The following is a 19,330-nucleotide window of genomic DNA, read 5'->3' on the forward strand; positions in this document are numbered from 1 at the left end:
CTTCCAGTAACAACAGGGAGCCTGTCATGAACCTGATGCCTCCCTTCCTCCTGTTTTGTTTACTACTACAGAAGTACTACAAAGGTGGAGGCATTTCTTGGGGCAAGCTCAGCCAAATTGTGCGAGTCTACCCAGATTCTGCAGCTATCCCTTCTTCAAGCTCCTATTATGTATCCTGATGCCTGCTCAGTTCGCCCAAGTCCAACCAGCCTGCTCTTGAACGTCAACAGCCAGTGCCTTCCTTGGAGGTTTTTAAGGAGAGGTTGGATGATTCTGTGATAATACACAAATCTTTGGGTATTCTGGGAAGATTTAAAATTAGTTCTTATTTGTTGGGTGCTTTACAGAGATGACTTCACAAAGATGCATTTGATAGTTTAAGTTCAGTGGATAAATGTCAAATTTCACAAAATTATGAAAACATTTATTCTTACTTTAGACCCTCTACAATCAAGCAGATGTTTAGGGATACAAAGTCAGCTGTGTGATCAAGAAAAGGACATCTATACTTGAGGCCCTCACTGCTCATTGTGCTGTTGGATGAAAATTGCAAACCTGTAAGAGTGATGATAGAATCTAAGTTGGAAGTGACCCCGAGGGTCATCTAGTCCAACCCACTGCAATTCAGGAATCTTCAACTAAAGCATCCAAGACAGGTGGCCTTCCAACCTCTGCTTAAAAAAATCAAATGAAGGGTGGTTACTGGTGAAAGTTTCATGGGGGTTCATGGATTTGAACCTATGCCTCCAAGTTCTGCCAAGCATGCTGATTCTTCTTGTCATCTTAGGTTGAATCCACCCCGGCTGTAAGCTCAAGTATGTTTTTGATTCAACATTCTTCCTTTTTAGGAGGCGGGACAGTTTGCTAGCAGTAGCTGCAAACGATAGTTACAGGCTTTACTACAGGAGAATCAATTACATTCAGTTTGATCTGTCATGGTGAGTACCTAACATGAGCTTTTTCTCACCCAAAAGCTCAAACACACTTTCATCCAGCCTTGGACCTGGATTAATGATGGAAGTAGACCACTTAAATTCAAAGTTCAAGTATCCTTTATTCAAGGTTTAAAAATGTACCATACTGCATTATTGCAAAAGTTCAATGGTACAAAACAGGGTTGCAGCTGGTGAGAAGGCAATAAAAAGTTGATTTAAAATTTGTCACTATAAATTACAGGTACAGTACTTTGCAAATTCTGCATTTGAAATTGCATCAATTCAATCTTCAAAAAAATTGCCCACAGTACTAGAAACTCCTGAAGATAAGGCAGCTGTTTTACAGAAGAGGTAGTTGGTATCAAGGGATCTCCATTTCTCTTTCAATGCCTACATACTTGAGGGCATCAGCCTGGCTGTATCTGAAACAAAGTACAAAATGATTTGTTAGATTTAGGAGTTTCTAAAGTGTCAAAATAAAAGGAAAAATAAAGATGAAAAGCAATTTGTCTGCAAATTGAGTTTACCACTCAAAACCTCTACATAAGTCAAGTCAGATTAGCAGGGCAGTTGTGGAAGATCCCAGGCTGGAGCAAGTGCTGTTGGGTGTCAGGGCAGAAACATTTTCTGGGTGGCACAGAAATGACTCCTGTAGTCAATCATTTCTGTCATCTGCTAGTTCTTTGGCTACCACACTTTCAGCATTTCCTTCTTGGTAAAATGATCAGCAGGTTGCATTCCCAAGACCTAAACGCTGAAACACTTGATAAATTTGGGCTGTTGAATGAGAAATGTGGTTGGTATTGAACACGCTATACATACCTATAATCAAAAAACAGTTCTTCACCAGTCTGAATGGCTCGCTTAGCAAATATGCCTATTCTGTGATCTCCATTAACCATCATAACTGTAAAACAAAAAGTGAAGTTGGTGCAAGGCTCTCTCCTTTTTAAATATCTTGAGTGCTAATCGGATTCCTTGCTCATTTAGCTATACTCCCGTAAAATGTATAAACACTCACCTTTTGCATAGCAGTTGGGATTGACTGAATGGTTTGCAAATCTTATTTTGTTACCCTTCCTTGTTGCATCAACCACAAAATCTAAATAAAAAGACTGTTGTTAAAATGTCTGCAACAGACTGAAAAGTGGATACTATGGCAATATTCACTGAAATTGCTATCTGGAAGACTGTCACTACAGTTAAAATGCTATTGTCTCTGGCTTAACTTGTAATAACATTGAACACAGACAGTTTATCTATGAAAATGTTTACTTGCAATCTTACATACGTGTCTAATGCTATACAAGAAGCTTATCTTACACACGTTTTTAAAAGTTTTTAATTTCAAACAATGGATGTTTTTTAATGAAACGCTTTCTCTGCTTCAGTGGTGTAGCCTGGGTTGCCAGGGCCGCTCAGAGGGTGGGAGGGAAACGGACGGAATGTGCCTGCGCATTCAACTGCCTAACGGCATCCACATCACCCAGGAGATTGCAGCCGCAGAGGTAAGAAAAGATGTTCCATTGTCTGGAGAGGTCACTTCCTGGTTCACATGGAGAAGCTGCTTTCAGCAGCAACCACTCCTGTGCCCCCACCCCCACAGGCTACGTCACGGCTCTGCTTTCCTTATATACCAGCCTTGTTTATCACACCACCTAAAAAGGTTTGCTGTGACGATCTATGCAAGTCTGGACTAAATGTTGACACACCCAACAAGGTAGCTAATTTAAATATAAATGCTGTTCTGATCCCATGCCCCTCCTACTGTCTGAAACCTGAGGATGCACTTGGCTGGAAACAGTCACATGAAAACAAGCAATTTTTCATATCCCAAGAGAGGCTAAATAGTGGAGGGATTAAGAGTAGCACACATACCATTATTCAGATTGAAGAGAAAACTGCACATATATTTGTCATATACTTTGCCTCGTCTGTCTGCTTCATCCTGAGAAATTATCTGAAAGGAAGATTTATTTGACATTGTTTTGGTAACATGCACAAACAGAACTGTCTCTCATCCCCCAAATTACCAGCTATCTTTACACAATTGCTGATTCAGCAGTTGAGTAGAGAAACTGCCTTTTGGCAACTTTTGCAGAAAGTCTCACAGGACTCAAAGCCGGATCAAACCTGTGTGCCTTCTAGGCAGGTGCATTCAGATACAGTGGTACCTTGGTTCCTAAACGGCTTGGCTCCCAAACAAATCGGCTCCCGAATGGTGCAAACCCGGAAGTAAGTTTGCGAACGTTTTTTGGAACTCAAATGTCAATTTCGGCTGTCAGCATTATTTCCAGGGCTAATCAACCAATTGGAAGCGATGTCTTGGTTTATGAACATTTTACAAGTCGAACGGACTTCCAGAATGGATTGAGTTTGGGAAACAAGGTAACACTATATTTAGATATTTCCAGCAGTTGCATGCCAAAACTGACTTTTAATAAGATTATAGGGAAAGAGTATCCTAATACTCAGTTTAAACCTTGGCATGCAGTACTTCATGCTGATATGTTAAAACAATAAAGTTGATACATTTTTATTGAAGATTTGTATTGCGTATTGCTTATGAAAGGCATCTTATCATGTAAATAGGAAGGTGGGATTTTTAAAAAAATAGTCATTTATCATCATCCTCCACCACCACATTCCGTCAGCATTTGCAAGTCTGCTACTGCTTTAGGCTATCTGCACCAACAGCATAAAAATCAAGTTACTCTCTTTTTCACATCTGTCCCTGCTGTCTCTCAAAGTCATGATTTATTTGAAAAAGGGTTGAGGAACTGCAGCTTAACATACAGCAGAATTACAGTGGTGCCTTGGGTTACGTTACCTTCTGGTAACATAGTTTTGAGTTACGAATGCAGCACACCCAGAAAATGTATACTTCTGGGTTTTGCTGTGCACACATGTGCAGAAGTGGCGCCTCCCACTTTTTGGGAGTAAGTACGGACCCCCGCGACAAATTAAGTTCGTATCCGCAAGGTCCACTGTATTAACTAAGAGGCATGCAATACAGAGGACTTTCCTGAAGACTGGATTATGAAGTAGTAGATGAAAAGGCTAACTTTATTCAAATTTTGTTTCTTACCTCACCACAATATTCAGAGATGAATTCGTTTTTCTGCACTGGATCCTTAATGAAAATGCCCCAGCCTGCCACATCAGAAGGTGCTAGCAGCAAATGCTAGCAGAATGAAAAAGGAAGCCCCTTAAACATGCAGAAAAGATGTAACTCTATCCAAATACATATGCAGCTGTTACAGAAAAGGAAACCAGCTGGAGTAAAGTAACACTAGCTTTGCTCAGACAAATGTTCCTGTCAGCAGTCTACCTGGGTGAATAGTGTCACACTCTGGCTGAGACTCACAGAAGGGCTGGCATGTTCCATAGGAGCATCTCCTCCCCAAAGCTTCCTTGCCAGAATGATTCCTGCTCTGCAAGCCACACCGCCAGGAATGGAACCTGGGTGTGCACACAATGACTGTCTCAGGTGGTACAGAACGATCCCAAGAGCTAATCCCTGCAGAGCATGCTCCCATGTAAGGCAGGCCGTATACCATTCTTCTAGCAGTGTATAGCATTTATTTTATAAAACTAGTTCACCTCTGCTGCTGTGTGTGTGTTCACAGCTCTACTGTCATGTAGTTTATTTTCCCACCAAAATCAGTATCTGGAGATTAATAATATGTGAATTATATTGCCATAACCTCTAATCCTGGTTTTATTTAAATACATAAAATTATTATTTAAAAAGCGTGTGGCCACTTTTCAGACATTAAATAATGAACGGAACTTAGAAGTTTTTTGAGCTGTGCATCTCTGCTGTAGAGATCTCTCTAGCGCTGCCACAAGTGGGAAAGCAAGCAAGAGGGAAGTTCAGTATTGGGATATAGGAAGGGCTTTGCAAGTGACAAATGAAAGATTAGGTAGCAGTCTTCTTGGTAGTTATGTTACTTTAGAACTACCTGTTCACAAGAATTCTGAATCTGCTAATTTCTGTTGAAATTAATGTAGCAATCCCTAGAGCAGGGAATCTGTGACTCTCCTGACGTGGGGCTGCAGCTCCCACCAGTCCTGACCCCAGTGGCTGGGGCTGATGGGAGCAGGAATTCAACAGCAAGTACAAAGCCAGTTCTTGAATGCTCCCCTCCCCCCAGTTTCCTGCCTGCTACAAGAATGGCCCAGTTCACACATAACAATAAGACAAACCACAGCTTAGTGTGAACAAACACATTTGTGGGTTCCTGGAGCAAGGATTGCAGCAGCAGCAGCAGCCCACTCCCAGGCCATTCTGCCTGGGGCTAAACTATGGCTTGTCTTATGGCTTGATTGTTGTTAGCCGCCCTGAGCCCAGCTTCGGCTGGGGAGGGCGGGATATAAATAAAAAATTATTATTATTATTATTATTATTATTATTAGCATTACACCTGAACCCAAGCTTGCGATTTGTCTTCCCCAGAAACCTCAAGTTGTAAGAACAAACCTTGCTGGCTTCTCATGGTATGTCTAGAACAAGACAAACCATGAGCCCAAGTTCAAACAACACTAAACCATAGCTTAGCCCCAAGAAGCCAGGGAGCAGCAGGTCTGGGAGAGGAGTGCTGCTACGTGATCGCTGGATAAGGAACCTGCATTCTTGCCTCTGTGTGCAACATCATGGTTTGGGGCTTAGCATTACATGCAAGCTGAGCTACTTAAGCTATCATGAACAAATTCTTCAAAGGTGGCCTAGGATTGGGGGGGTAGTTAACCCATATTTGGCGGTATTATGGACCAATCCTTATTAGAGTGCAGGTGGTTTTTGCACGGAAGCAGTTCACACATGCATGAACCTACAATCACAAGTCGTGGTGTCTGTACAAATCCCCACTTGCTGTTGTCATCATTAAGCAGTTAAAAGGAAAGACTGGTTTACCTGAAGTGTAGATTTGTGAAATAGGGACAGTGAGGAGAGTGGATTGGGTATTTCCTCTCACATGACCTCAGGCAGGAGCAAAGACTTGTGGGAGGCAGGCACTTCCTCAGTTTTTTGGATTTGCCAAGCAGCAATGTTCACCGAAGCACCTGAAAGAATAGCAGCCTGCCTCCCTTCCCGGCTCATAAATCAATAAATAGAGCAGCAACTGAGTACCCCTCTTATAGGAAAAAAACCCAATGTGACTGCAGACCATCACAGGGATGGTTCCACTGTCCCCAGCATCCCCATTTCACAAATCTACACTTCAGGTAAGCCAATTGTTCTATTTATTTCATGGGACGCTGGGAAGAGTGGATTGGGACATACCACAGCACTTCCCAATAACTGGGTGGGTCCACACGGCTGACACACTGATTACCAAACTTGGTATACACGGCCAAAAGCTGCCTGAGCTGAAGACATTTAGTTTAACTGACAATGCCTAGTGAAAGTGGAAGGAGGAGACCAAGTGGCTGCCCTACAACTCTCTATTAAAGTGGCATCAGCCATAAAGGCAGCAGAAGTCGAGGCTGACCCAGAGGACTGAGCAAAATATGAGATGGGTTGGGCAATTTCATAGTATCATAAACTAAGAAAATGCACGCCCTAATCCCTCTAGCTAAGGAAACTGAAGTGAACTATGCTCCTAAGCATAGTGGAAAGACAGAACTATCAATCCACTCCGCCTCAATTTCTGACTCTAGAAAAGATATTTGGGAAGAAAGTGCTACATCCTCAGCATCAGATAAATCCTCCCCCATAGAAGTAAATGGATTGGGCACAGAGGCCCCCCCCCTTGATTTAGCCACACGTTGAGAGGAGGTCACCTTTTTAACCACAGAGGTAGATTTTTTAGGTTGTATGTTAAACTGTAAATCCTCTGATAATGAAGCAATCGGTGCCCGTTTCAACTGTTCAATTAGAGTGAATGGAAAGATGGGAGCTGAGGAAGCTGGCCTGGTCTGAGAGTGATGTTAAAGACCCTTTTGCACCCTGGTCATCCGTGAATCCTAACATTTCTGGTTCAGAATCAGATATATCTTCTATAACTTCCCTTCCAGTAACATAGGGTGGAAGAGCAGAATCAACAGCAACACACACAGACTGATTCCTATGAACTGGAGTCTGTGGAGGGCCAGGCTCATTAGCTTGCAATAAAACTGCAGTCGAAATATTTTTTCTTGGGGCAACAGAAGTAGTAGAAGCTTCATTGCGCCTATTTCCCTTAGAGGGTAGGACGTGTTTAAGCTTTTGTTTAGCCTTTTTGGGATGAGGTTCAGGGGCTCCTTGTATAGGCTCCATAATAAATCAATAAATGGAAACAAATGAAGTTGTTCTGCACGCAGCCACACAGGGCAGACTGAGTAGCGTTCACTTCCAATGCCACAAAAGTGGACTATGGGAAAAGGAAAAATATACGTCTCTCCAATGCTGTCACAAGTGGACTAGGAGGAAATAGACTGCAAGTCACAGAATAATAAGCGTAAAGAATAATAATGAGTGACTGAATGAATCACTCCTTAACTAGGAGGTTCAGAAGCAATCTATCAGTGCCTGCTCACTCCGTCACCACAACTGCGAACCGGGAGGAGAATATACTGCTGAGGAACAATAACCCCTACTCCTTCTGCTGTACCACGGACTAGCAGAGCAGTCAATATGAAGCCTGAAATGATACAGAAAATAATGGCTAAAGGCTGTAGAAATCACCAAAGAAATGAGGTGGTGATATGGAGCCAGCGGCCACTGAAAGTGAGATGCAATTGCAAAAAACCTCAGGTAGGATTCCGCCCCCCCCCCAACTTATCTTTAAATCTGATCTGTAAAATGGCACACGGCAAAACGGAGCCACAGTGTGCAAAAAACAAGCATATTCAGCGACCCTGTAGGAGAGCAGTATACAAGGATGCTCTGCAAGAAAGTAAACTAAATAAACTAAAAACGAGAAGAACTAAGGTTGCTAAAGGGAAAAAATGGTGGCAGGGAGGGACAAAATATTTTTTGGAAGATATATATTCTAAAAAATATTAAGTTGCTAAAACTAAGGAAGATTAGATAAAATAAAGCAACAATAAAATGAGATCCAAATTGAAAAACTTATCTGAAGAAGCAGGAGAGCCAGGCGAAACATGCTACTGAGTCAGGCAGGAGAAAAAACTGAGGAGGAAGTGCCTGCCTCCCACAAGTCTCTGCTCCTGCCGTAGGTCATGTGAGAGGAAATACCCAATCCACCGTTTCCAGCATCCCATGAAACGAATTACAAGCGTTAATCACCCTTGGGATCAAAAATTAGAAACAGCCAATGTGAAAGTTCTAAAGGAATCTACGTGGTGCTATACAATTTGGTTTAAGTCGAAACCATATTCCAAACTGTTGGCCAAGAACGAACTTGCTTTTATACATGGGAGGCGTTTTCCTGAGTTGTTGGGGATTAGAATAAAAAGTGGAAGCACCTTTTTGGATCCTCGCTGAATGCTGCAGTTCTTGCAAGACACATTTTTGCTGTCCCAGTGATCTGCTGCTCCACATGTCAAGCAAAGGTCTGGATCACACTCACGCACAGCCAAGTAGCAAGGACACTGCTTCGTGTTGCACTGAGCTTTGCAGCGGCATCCGGGAAACCTGTTTTGGCCTTTAAGAAGAACAAAGCAGGAAGAATGAGCAGCTTGGCCAACATTGTATTTTGCATGGAACAGACCTGCCCTGTACCTGAATTTTGTTCATCTGAAAAGTTACAAATGTCATTTAAGGTTCAATTTGATATGCTTAGTACATTAAAATAAATTTATTTTCACACTAGTAAATTTATTTCATGCAACATGAGACCTGATAAATCTTTGAAGTGGCAGACAATATTTTCAAATAGGCAATCATCTACAGGCAACTCCCCATTGGCGTGGGGGTTGTATTCTGAGGCACTGTGTGTGTCAGCCCGCCCCCTTCCGGATCCGAAAACAGCGCACATGTCGGTGGTTGTGCGTGCCTTGAACACATGCAAATGGGGAGTTGCCTGTACGTAGCTGGAGCTATCTTCATTTCTCATATAGCAACAATAACTTTCTTTAACATGCCAAAAAAAAGATGTAGACAAAAGTCAAATTTGAAAATAGTCATAGCAAAATTGCTCTCTCAGAACTTCCTGGGACAGAGCCCTTTAAACTTTTCACCATCTGCAAACCCCTAACGTATTTGGTGAGGAACACTGCATCTAGTTTGGTCCTAACACTTCCATCCCTACAAGACATGAAACTTTCCAGAGCTTTTAAATTCCACCAACTCATTGAAGCATTGACTCTCATACAATATACCATTTCCAAAATGACTTACATTCTGAACTGCACTGACAGAACTTCTCACAGAAATTTTGAGCAATTACACAGGGACATGAGCTGTCACAAGGCTGACGTGGGTGATCACATGGCTGGTAGTTGTAAACATGATTAGATGACCCATCTGAATAAAAAAAATAACTTTAAGACAAATTTAAGAAAATGGCATTTGATAGAAAAGATCCTCTGAAAATCGTAGGTATAATACTTAAACAGTTTCAAGTTGGAACAGATGAATGTACTGTAAAATGAACCTAGGACTTTAACCGAGTTTACTTGTCTTGGCCTCATTACTTTACAATGTATTAAGGTTACACCGTTATGAATGTATTACAGAGAAAGCATTTCCATGCTTGTAAATTAACATAATACTGCAAACGTGTCTATTTCACAGCGTATTTGCAGCATAACAGATAATGCAAATCTAGATGACAAAGCCACAATTTTATTTTTAGAATCAAAAGCCTACAGAGATAGAACACATGTACATATAGAGAAGTCACAATTAACAAGACAGCATCTTATACTTTTTCATCTCTCTCAAACTATCTTTGAAGCCTGCCTCTTCTTTGCAATTCAGCACCCCACCTGTAATAGACATATAAATCTGCCTGCTCACCAGGACTCATGTTCCTATGCACACATTCCTTACTAGGGGGGGGATACAGTTTGCTTCCCTGAAATCAACTGGGAAGCCCTGAGAGACAGGAAACTGCCATGTGTGAAAGGGAGAACGCTTGTTTACAAGGATTCCCTGGAAGAGGGATTTGTATGCTCTGGTTTCCCAGGTTGTTCAGTATTATTGTTATTTAAAAGAAACACCATCTGAGAATTTCTGGACATAAAGTAGAATGTAAAGATGCTTACCCTTTTTCAGCTGTATCTTTCTGCAATGAGCAGCCCACAATCTGTAAAAACACAAATGGAGCATGAGGTTGGCAGGCTGTACTGAGCTGGAAAATGCAACTGTCCAGCTGAATCTCAGAAAGTGTCTTTGAGAGCCTGTCTTGTACAAGTAAAACAACAAGCTAAACACAGAGAAAAATTATCATGTTCTACATGTGGGTAATAAAATATCCTGTAAAGATAAAATTTATTAAAATGTTATCAGAAATCTAAATTTGCTCTGAAGTTGGGCTGAACAGATATTTTCACTAGTCAAACTATTCTACAGTATTTAATCGTACTACAGTTAAGTTAGAGGCTAAGATTTCAAAGTTCAACCATGAGAAGCCTTTTGACCCTCTGTATTTTTATTTACACATCTAGTTTATTTTTGCTAGCCTAAATAAAGTCAAGATAACAGGTTTCAATATGTTCCATTTTTAAAGAAATCTATGTGAATACTGTATATGTATTTTTCTTAGTAAATAAAAAACTTCAATAAACAAACACTGTTACCTAAGAAACATCAGTGAATATTTCAAATGAACAGGGACACCTTTTGGGGGGTGCAGAATTCTGTCAACTTTCTATTCAATACAGGGCTAGATCACACAATACTTTCTCTATGCCAACAGTCTCTCCTTGGCTACACAAATGTACTAAGATAACAATAAATGTTTGAATAGAATGATCACTGAAAATGGAAGCAGTCCTGTGATTCTGCATGCTGTGTGTGTAATATCTCATGTTCATTTCAGTGCATATCTTAATATTCTTACAATTTGAATCATAGTCATTTCAAGCACAATCCAATTCAGTTAGGTATGCTTGTCCATCAATTTCAGTGGGCTTAAACACATTTAAGTGTACGTTTCATTTTGGATAGTTGCTCAGTACAGCGGTACCTCTACTTATGTTCACCTCCAGTGTGTGTGTGTGTGTGTGTGTGTGTGTGTGCGCGCGCGTGTAGAAGCGTTAAACTGCACGCATGTGCAGAAGCGGTATCTCCGGATACGCACACCTCGGGATCCGACCAGAGCTCTGGAACGGATCCCGTGTGCAACCAGAGGTACCACTGTATATGAGTCTTTGTCTTTGAAAGTCAATGCTATCATAAATCATTGTTAACTCTACACCTGGGAAATTGAGAGAAAAACCTAAGTTTATCAACACAGGCATGGAACTTTATAGATGGATTGCCTGGGGTACATTGCATCTTATATATGATATTTCCTAAACTATGAAGCCAGATTTAATTTATTTACATCATACTTGGCACTTTACTTGGTTGGACAATGAATTAAATACTGAAATGGAAATGCTGAAATGCTTTCTGGTACATTGCTGAGTTTTGCACTCTTTCCTACTCATTGTTATAAAGAAAAGAAGTCATATCAACACAGTATCTACTGGACCAATAGTGTGTCTAAAGTTCTCTCCACCCACGCAAGCCTTTCTCTGATTTGGCTTATGCTCAAAATCAGACAGGATATCTGAAGCGGAGGCATGAGAGGCCTATCCTATTGAGGGTGGCCTATTAGGGTGAAAGTCTTATAGCACAACCAGTGATTGGGATTCGTTATCTCCTAAGTAAGTGTGAGGGGCTTAATGGGGTAGGGGAACTCCTGGAAAGAAAGAAAGAAAGAAAGAAAGAAAGAAAGAAAGAAAGAAAGAAAGAAAGAAAGAAAGGGTGAATTGGATGTTGCTGGAGTGAGTGGCATAGCTGTGTACGTGTATATCTATGTATGCTGGTTGGTTTAGCATTTTGGTCAGCATCCCTGATGCCCAGCAATCATATTAGTTTTACATTACTGCCTGTTTTATAGCTTACTGCAAATTATAGTTTTTATTGAGCTTTGCATTTTAAGAATATTTCTGGTGCGCTCTGATGCTGGTGCCATAGGCACTTGCTTCCTATTTACTAAGAGGCCTGCTCTGAGGGACTGCAGCATCCACACCAAGGATGCCTTCAGTGGGCTATTTCAGGACTCTATGGCTGCCAGAGAGCTGTTTTCGTAAATCATGGCTCCAACATGTAGCACAGGCAGTGCCTTTGATCTGGTGTTTGCCACAGGACGGGGGCGGGGAGGGGTGCTCTGGAATGAGGCGGGTTGTGATGACCTCACTATCATAGTCAGACCACTTCCTGGTCAGATTCAAATTGATATTGGCAGTGATTGCCTAAACATCACAATCACAGTACTAATTTGAATTCTCTGCTTCTCCAAAGTGGATGATAGGGAATGTTAATGAGAAAGATAGTGACCGAGTCATTCAGAGAGCTGAGAAAAAGCTGGTGGCTTACTCTCTTATTACTCCAAGGTAAAGAGAAAACATTATTAGTACAAGACCACAAACACAAGGTGGGATTTCCAGAACAAAAATTCCACCACGATTTGCTTGCAATGCCTGAACAAACACTGCATTGGTCATTTTATGGGCAGGTTTGTGGCTGATCTACCAAAAGCATTTATATTCATGTACAGAAAATTTTGTGATCAGGCCATAAAACATGCAAATACAATTAAAAATGTGTTTTCTACATTGGAAAGTTACTATTTGTTTAGTCCCCCACCTGTTTGATTGTGGCATTACTTTTTCAGTGCTGTTCTTTCCCCTTAAAAAGCCTTTTAGCCCTCAGTTTGCCAGGAAGCCGGCAGTCCATTGGTTTACCTGTGTTTCCTCTTCTTCTTTCTTGGAGGAGTGTCAACATCTTCAGCCGGGGCAGGAGCAATAATACTAGATTCCTTTACTCTAAACTCATAAACCTGTAAAGACAAACATACTGTGGACTAGATCCTCAATGGCAGAAGTCAGCCAATTCCCATTAGCATATATGCACTTCTTCCACCTTGGCCGAGACTGCATATTTACATAGGCAACATATTAACATAATGAATTAATTAATTCTGTTAATTAAACCTGTTGTTAAAAGTTATTTCTCTACTTTTGGGAGGTAGCCAGGGTAACCTTGATCACCGCACTGTGCTACATCTGGCACGACTGGATGTAAACAGTGTAAACCAGAAGGGGCTTGGTGTGGCTGCAGGAACTGAATGAATTCGCTAACTCAGCCTCTGCCTCCACAGAAGGTGACAGATGGGAGAGAGGCAAGCAGAGCAGCAGTGAGCAGCGGTCTCAGGAGGAAACTCACCACAACCCCAGAGGCAGCAAAGAAAGGGGCAGACCTACTGAGTGGAGCAACTGCACAGCCCTAGGGAGCAGAGGTGGGCAGGGAGGGAACAGTGGCTTTAGAGCCTGGAAGGTGTTTAATGATGCACAACTAGGTTTTTATTAAAACAGTGTGTCATTTGCTTGCACTCTACAAAAAAGGCTAAGTATCAAGGCACTACTCAGTTGGAAAACATTCTCTTTTAGTTACCATTCCACTCTTACCTGCCTACAAGTTTTGGTCCCAATTAACCTCGCAATTGCACAGAAATTGTCATAGTAGGTACCAATGAGAACTCTAAACATGGAAGCTTCAGCTCCACTCCACTCCACATTCTCAGGAGGCTCAATATTTGGCTTCATCTTGATTGGCGTTTGACACCTGGAATTTGCTTCTGCAATATCAAAAACAAAACACTGGAGCAGTTCTTAAAAGACTCCTGAAATAACACCTATGTACAAAAAAACAGAGACCACATATGGAATAGGCTTCTGCTTCATATATAAAAGCACATGATTTGACTTGACTTTGGCCCCAGCTGAGCTCCTAAAAGGTAGCCTAGCTCAGGGTTCCCAAAACATCTGTCAGCTGAGGGACACAATATTTTTACTTTAAACTAGCAGCACCCCCAGAGCAGCGACACAGCAATTTCCTTGTGGGGGAGACGATCCTCATATTGTTCATTCACACCTGATTCAGCGAGAAAGCAGGATAACATGCCCTCAGAGGAGTCAAGACTGGAAGGAGGCATGGCTGGAGCCTATGGGGAACCTTTAAGTGTATAATTAAATTGACTTCTCATGGTGCCCCAGAGGTTCTCTCAAGTCACACTTGAATGCCTCAATACGCAGTTGGGGAATGACTAATGCAGGAGAAATGCATGGACTGGTGGCCACACTTGACCTCTTGGTTTTAAACCTCAGCATCCCAGGAAGAGTGCCCTGTTCACAAGGAGACCGTATCCTCTGGAGCACTGAAACCTGAAACACAAACTTGAACTGTCTGGAGTTCAACTCAGCCCTTCAAACTCTCATTCTCCACAGAATCTATAGCAACATAATGCAAGGAATTAAAGTGCTGCAAATCAATTTTAAAGTTTCACAAGCAGATACTTGAATACAAAAATCTGTAAGGAACCTCCTGTCCATCAAACGCCCCCCCCCCCCGAATATGGAGTGACTGGGGCAACCTAGTCAGATGGGCGGGGTACAAATAATAAAATTGTAGTTGTTGTTATTACTGGAAGAAACAAGCATTTTAAAATATGACTATTCTTAGTAAAATCAGCAACCCTCCACATTTGTCTCACCAGAGGAGCTTGAAGTCTCATCTTTCTTCTCTTCCTCTTCCTTGTCATTATTTTCCCCTCCTGTTTCAGTCCCAGCTTCTCTGTCACTGTCTGTATCCTTAGATTCCAGCACATTTATAGTGGGAGTGCTAGGCCTGCTGGTGTTATTTGGGAGCCTTCCCCTTCGACGACCTCCGGGGCGTTTTGGCGGTGTTTTTATTCGCTCAGCAGTCAAAGCAGCTGCAAACTCTTTGGCTCCTTCCTGCGTAGGAATAGAAACACTTGCACGGCATGGATTTTTAAGGAAAGGAGAAAAAAGTATGGCTGGTGTATCCTAGCTGAAAAGAGGCTGGCCAGAGCTAAAGAGCTGCAAGAGGGGCTCAGGGTGATTTCCTGCTTGCTTGCCTTTTGCACCTTTGGAAAACAGATGCTTACTTTTGTGCCAGACCTTAAAATGTAACATTGCTCTTGAAAAATCCAAGTTCAACCTTCCTTGGATGCACAGTGGTAGTCAGCTCCTTGGCTGAAGTTATATTCCGTTATTATTCTATTGCTTAGACAGCAAATGTTGAGTGCTTGTAAATGCAACTGCTTAGCTGAATTTCAACTCAGGATAATTTTCAGAGAATCCTAGAACTGTAGACATGGAAAGAACCCCGAGGGTCCTCTAGTCCAACCCCCTGCAATGCAGGAATATCAACTAAAGCATCCATGACAGATGCCACTCAACCTCATGCTCACAAGGTATATGTGCTACACAAGAGGGATGCACTATTAAGCAACATTTGTTTTATGTAGCTTTCATTTTAGTGGTCCACCTACATTCTCTCTTTAGTTATGTTCTGAGCAATATTTTTGTTCAAAACAAATAAATAACTGTTCAGTATAAATGCTGCAGGAACCATTAGCATGATTTGTTCATTCCACACATGGGGTGATTCTCATTAACTCCCTAAGCTGATGAAGTTATTGAAAAGCAGTCCAGTCTTGTCACACAGTCTTAGAAGCCTCAGTGTTAGGAGGCTTTCAGTGTCTGAACTACTGAGCAGCTGAAGTGACAATGGGAGGGCATTCCTGTTATCAATGTAGCATGGAAAGATGGGGATACTTTCCAGGCACTTTCACTTGTAGGTAATTTCTTTTCATCTAGTGTACACCATCTGATCGAATAATGAAAAGCAAAGTCCTTCATATAGAAAGGAAGATATGAAAGTGGTGAAACTCTGACAAGAGAACAATCCTTCCAAAGAACTGAGATTATCTGGCGTCATATCTTTGTTACTGAAAGTGAAGATACAGTGGTACCTCGGGTTACAGACGCTTCGGGTTACAGACTCCGCCAACCCAGAAATCGTACCTCGGGTTAAGAACTTTACCTCAGGATGAGAACAGAAATTGCATGGTGGCAGCAGGAGGCCCCATTAGCTAAAGTGGTGCTTCAGGTTAAGAACAGTTTCAGGTTAAGAATGGACCTCCAGAACGAATTAAGTTCTTAACCCAAGGTACCACTGTACTCATCTCATCACATGACAGATTTTTTTAGAAAGAAAAGCATGAAAGCTGCTTTTTCAGACATAGCTATTTCTTCACAGGACGATGCCACTTGACATGCTGCCTGCACAAGGACAAAGGGAAGATAGCTGATTCGTTCTTCTCTTCTCTCTAAAGAACAAAGTGAGGGTCCAACTGGTTGCTTTGGGCACATACAAAATCTGGAAGTGAAAAGCTTTAAGCAAAGTGGGGTCATGAGACATAGATCAACCTATAGAAAGGTAATAAGTAGGAGGGATAACCCAGAAAGCTCAATTTGTGAGAATTTTTATTGGGTGTGAGAAGAATTAATGGATCATGGCCTTCAGAGTTAAACAAAGCAGGAAGACGATTACTGCTGGTCAAATAAATGGCTGAAATTAAAGAGGAACTGAAAAGCCACCTGGCCTTGCATACGAAGCACTGCAATGTGCTTATTCCCAAGGGCTCTGTGAGTTTGAGTGTAGAAAGTAGGTAACATTTGACAGTTTTCACAAAATTACTAAAGACTGCTGCTAGTAGAGATCAAAAAGCCAAGCACTGTGGAGGCCAAGACTTTCTCCATTTGTATCCCCATAAGCCACTCCACTTCTCCAGTGCTTTTGTTCTGCATATTAAGGCAGGTGTAAGAGGCATCTAATGCGTCCAATCAAGCTCCTATGTATAAACTCTCTCTTTTAATTATAAACTGCCTTTATAGTCTCCTACAAATACCCTCAGCGTAATATGAATCAGTTATGAGTGAGAAATGGTTTAGCTCAGAAAATCACATACTGCTACCAGAAAAGAAGCAACGATAAATATTAGCTTCATCACAAAATTTGGTATTCCAACACTGCCAGCACAAAACTCTAAGTGCGCCCTAAGCTCTGAAGAAATATCCCAGAATCAGCACATACTTGCTCACTAGTCTTGCAGGACCAAGGTCTCTCCGTGTAGACAGCTTGTGGTCAAGAAAACCCCAAAGTGTTAAAGTGGGAGGTGTAAGCCAAATTAGGTCAACCTTTTTTAAAATTATGCATCCCAACCATAGAATCTGAAAAATACAGAGTTCTGAGCTTTTGTTGAAGAATTCACAAATTAGTTGGCAGCAACAGCAACACGCAATGATCAGAACGGTGCCAGTTTATTCAGCCCCATCTCTAGCCAAATGACAGCTCAATCAACACAAGGATAAGCCAAAGATGCTGTTCAAAGCCAGTAGGAGGTTCCTCAGGAATTTTCACATAAATGTGTTAGCATTCAGCAAATCATAAATCCTATTTGATTCCAGCACTTTTTTCCTGGGAACAGCTAAATAAAATCAACTTTATCATCAGCTGTACCTTTCTTTCTATTCCAAGAGAGAAAAAGATAGCTAATTATCTCTTAAGCCAAAGGAACATTTGTCTTACCAGATGTTGATAACAGTGTGGCCCACAAGGTTTATTATCTATTGCTGTTTCCGTATTTTTCCGTTTGTAAGTATTAGGAGTTGCATGGAATGCTACAGAAAATTGTTTAAAAAGAAGAATAAGCCGTTTTCTTAGAAATACCTTCAAAGACCATAATACTGAAAAAGTTGATAATGAATCTTCATTTAAACAAAGAGTCTCCAAGCAGCATGAAACAATATAAAAAAAAAGTAATAAATTATAGGTACCCAGGATTTTACAGGCTACTTTGCATTGCAGGGATAATAATGGCTACACTACAATTTTAAGAAAACCCTTTGCATAATAAGCTACAATCCAGAGCATCACTGGCACCATGGTATACAGAAGCCTAGGTGCTTTAGAAAGTGTTGCATAACACATTGCTCTGTGAAAAGCTACGCCCCACATCCTTGGCGGAGAGGCCTCCAGCTGAACTGGGGGTGGCGTGACGTTTGTTTAATTAATTCTTGGTGTTGGCCATGAGCACTTGCTTGCTGGAAGATGCAAGGAAGAACAAACTTAATATTTGTAAGGAGAAATTATATTAAAAGTGAAATTACCTGGAAGACCACCTAGCAGAATGGCACAGAACGGTAATAACACTTGGACTGAGCAAAGACAAGGTGGTTTCCCCCAGATGCTACTGGACTGCAACTCCCATCAGCTTAGCCAGAGGGAAAGATCAGGAATGATGGAAGTGGTAGTCCAACAGCCCCTGCAGGTATCCCCCTCCATTGGATACCCCTGGTGGAAGATCCAAATTCTACTTGTGGTTCTGTGCTCCATAAAATGTCCTAGGTTGGTGACCCCAAAATGGGAGTCTCCCACTCTTCTCCCTGCAACATAGAATGTCCTTCCTTCTGCCGCACATGAGACACTTGAGGCATCTGATAAAGATGTAGCTTTTTGTTCCAGCTTTTGTTCCAACATTGTTTTTGTTTGAAAGAATCACCATAATTCCTGTTTTACAGGCAACTCCCAGTTTAGCCATGTCCAAATGATGTGGGACTGCAAACATGTGCCACGTGCACAGCACCAAACCCGGAAGCAGCTCCCGTACGTCATAAAATCTCATGAAAAGTGGCAGAGAGGGCTTCTGTGCACCCTGCCGACATGCACAGGGGTCTGGAATGGAAAATTAGGATTGACTGTATATGCCTTTATTCTATTTTACTGGTTTTATGTTGTATTTTTATTTTTATTATATTGTTTATTGTTTTTATATTGTATGCTGCTTAGAGATTTTTTAAAACATTAGAGTTTACAAATGTTTTAAACAAACAGGCAAACAAGTGAACAAAATATGGTCACATAAAGAAAACCAAAATAAAATAAAATTTGAGAGGAACACTTAAGTAAACTGATTCAATAGACAAGAAAAAAACGATGTGCTCTCTTAAGAGTTTTTTAACACATTTTTTTAAAAAACTGGCCATGCTTTTATTTGTGGAGTTGTTTGTCTGTTTCGTGGGCGGGGGGGGGGGGAGTGTGTTAATTTTTTCTCTAGACCATTTTCTAGGGTAAAAGGCTGGATGTGGTCTGGAGGGATGTGTGGTTCCCTGGTTGTGAAGAAAGAATCCAATCCTGCATGAAATTGGTGAGGTTTTTATCCCAGACCCAGTTGCGGGCCTCAGGAATGCCTTCCCTCAGCCTCCTTTCTTTCCTCATTCTGACAAAAAGTGAAAACCATCCTCTTCAATCAGGATTTTTATAATACTTCAGTCTTTTATTTTGCTCCCAGATTTTGTGCATTCTCTCTCTCTTCTCTGGTTGTACATCACACTGTGCGGCATAACTGATTGTGGGATTTTTGTTTCTT

The 19,330-nt window shown here is 41.4% G+C and overlaps 1 protein-coding gene across 14 annotated transcripts in view; it reads right to left on the reverse strand.

The window, feature by feature from the left end:
• Positions 1-1,034: 1,034 nt before the first annotated feature.
• The window catches only part of EZH2 (enhancer of zeste 2 polycomb repressive complex 2 subunit), a 56,227-nt gene continuing 37,931 nt past the window's right edge, over positions 1,035-19,330 (reverse strand). For 9 of the 14 annotated variants that reach the window (XM_028750568.2, XM_077916561.1, XM_028750570.2 and 6 more), the window contains 12 exons: positions 17,491-17,582; positions 14,588-14,828; positions 13,503-13,672; positions 12,780-12,874; positions 10,089-10,129; positions 9,220-9,345; positions 8,346-8,524; positions 4,024-4,119; positions 2,814-2,895; positions 1,957-2,037; positions 1,758-1,842; positions 1,035-1,357 (listed from right to left, as the gene is read on the reverse strand). In XM_028750568.2, coding sequence (XP_028606401.1) covers positions 1,297-1,357; positions 1,758-1,842; positions 1,957-2,037; positions 2,814-2,895; positions 4,024-4,119; positions 8,346-8,524; positions 9,220-9,345; positions 10,089-10,129; positions 12,780-12,874; positions 13,503-13,672; positions 14,588-14,828; positions 17,491-17,582 — 1,349 coding nt within the window. In that variant the 3' untranslated portion in view covers positions 1,035-1,296. The remainder of the gene's footprint in view (positions 1,358-1,757; positions 1,843-1,956; positions 2,038-2,813; positions 2,896-4,023; positions 4,120-8,345; positions 8,525-9,219; positions 9,346-10,088; positions 10,130-12,779; positions 12,875-13,502; positions 13,673-14,587; positions 14,829-17,490; positions 17,583-19,330) is intronic. The other 5 variants (XM_028750574.2, XM_077916559.1, XM_028750573.2 and 2 more) reach the window with 3 other exon arrangements.

Source organism: Podarcis muralis, chromosome 12 (genome assembly GCF_964188315.1).
Source record: "Podarcis muralis chromosome 12, rPodMur119.hap1.1, whole genome shotgun sequence".
Classification (NCBI taxonomy): domain Eukaryota; kingdom Metazoa; phylum Chordata; class Lepidosauria; order Squamata; family Lacertidae; genus Podarcis; species Podarcis muralis.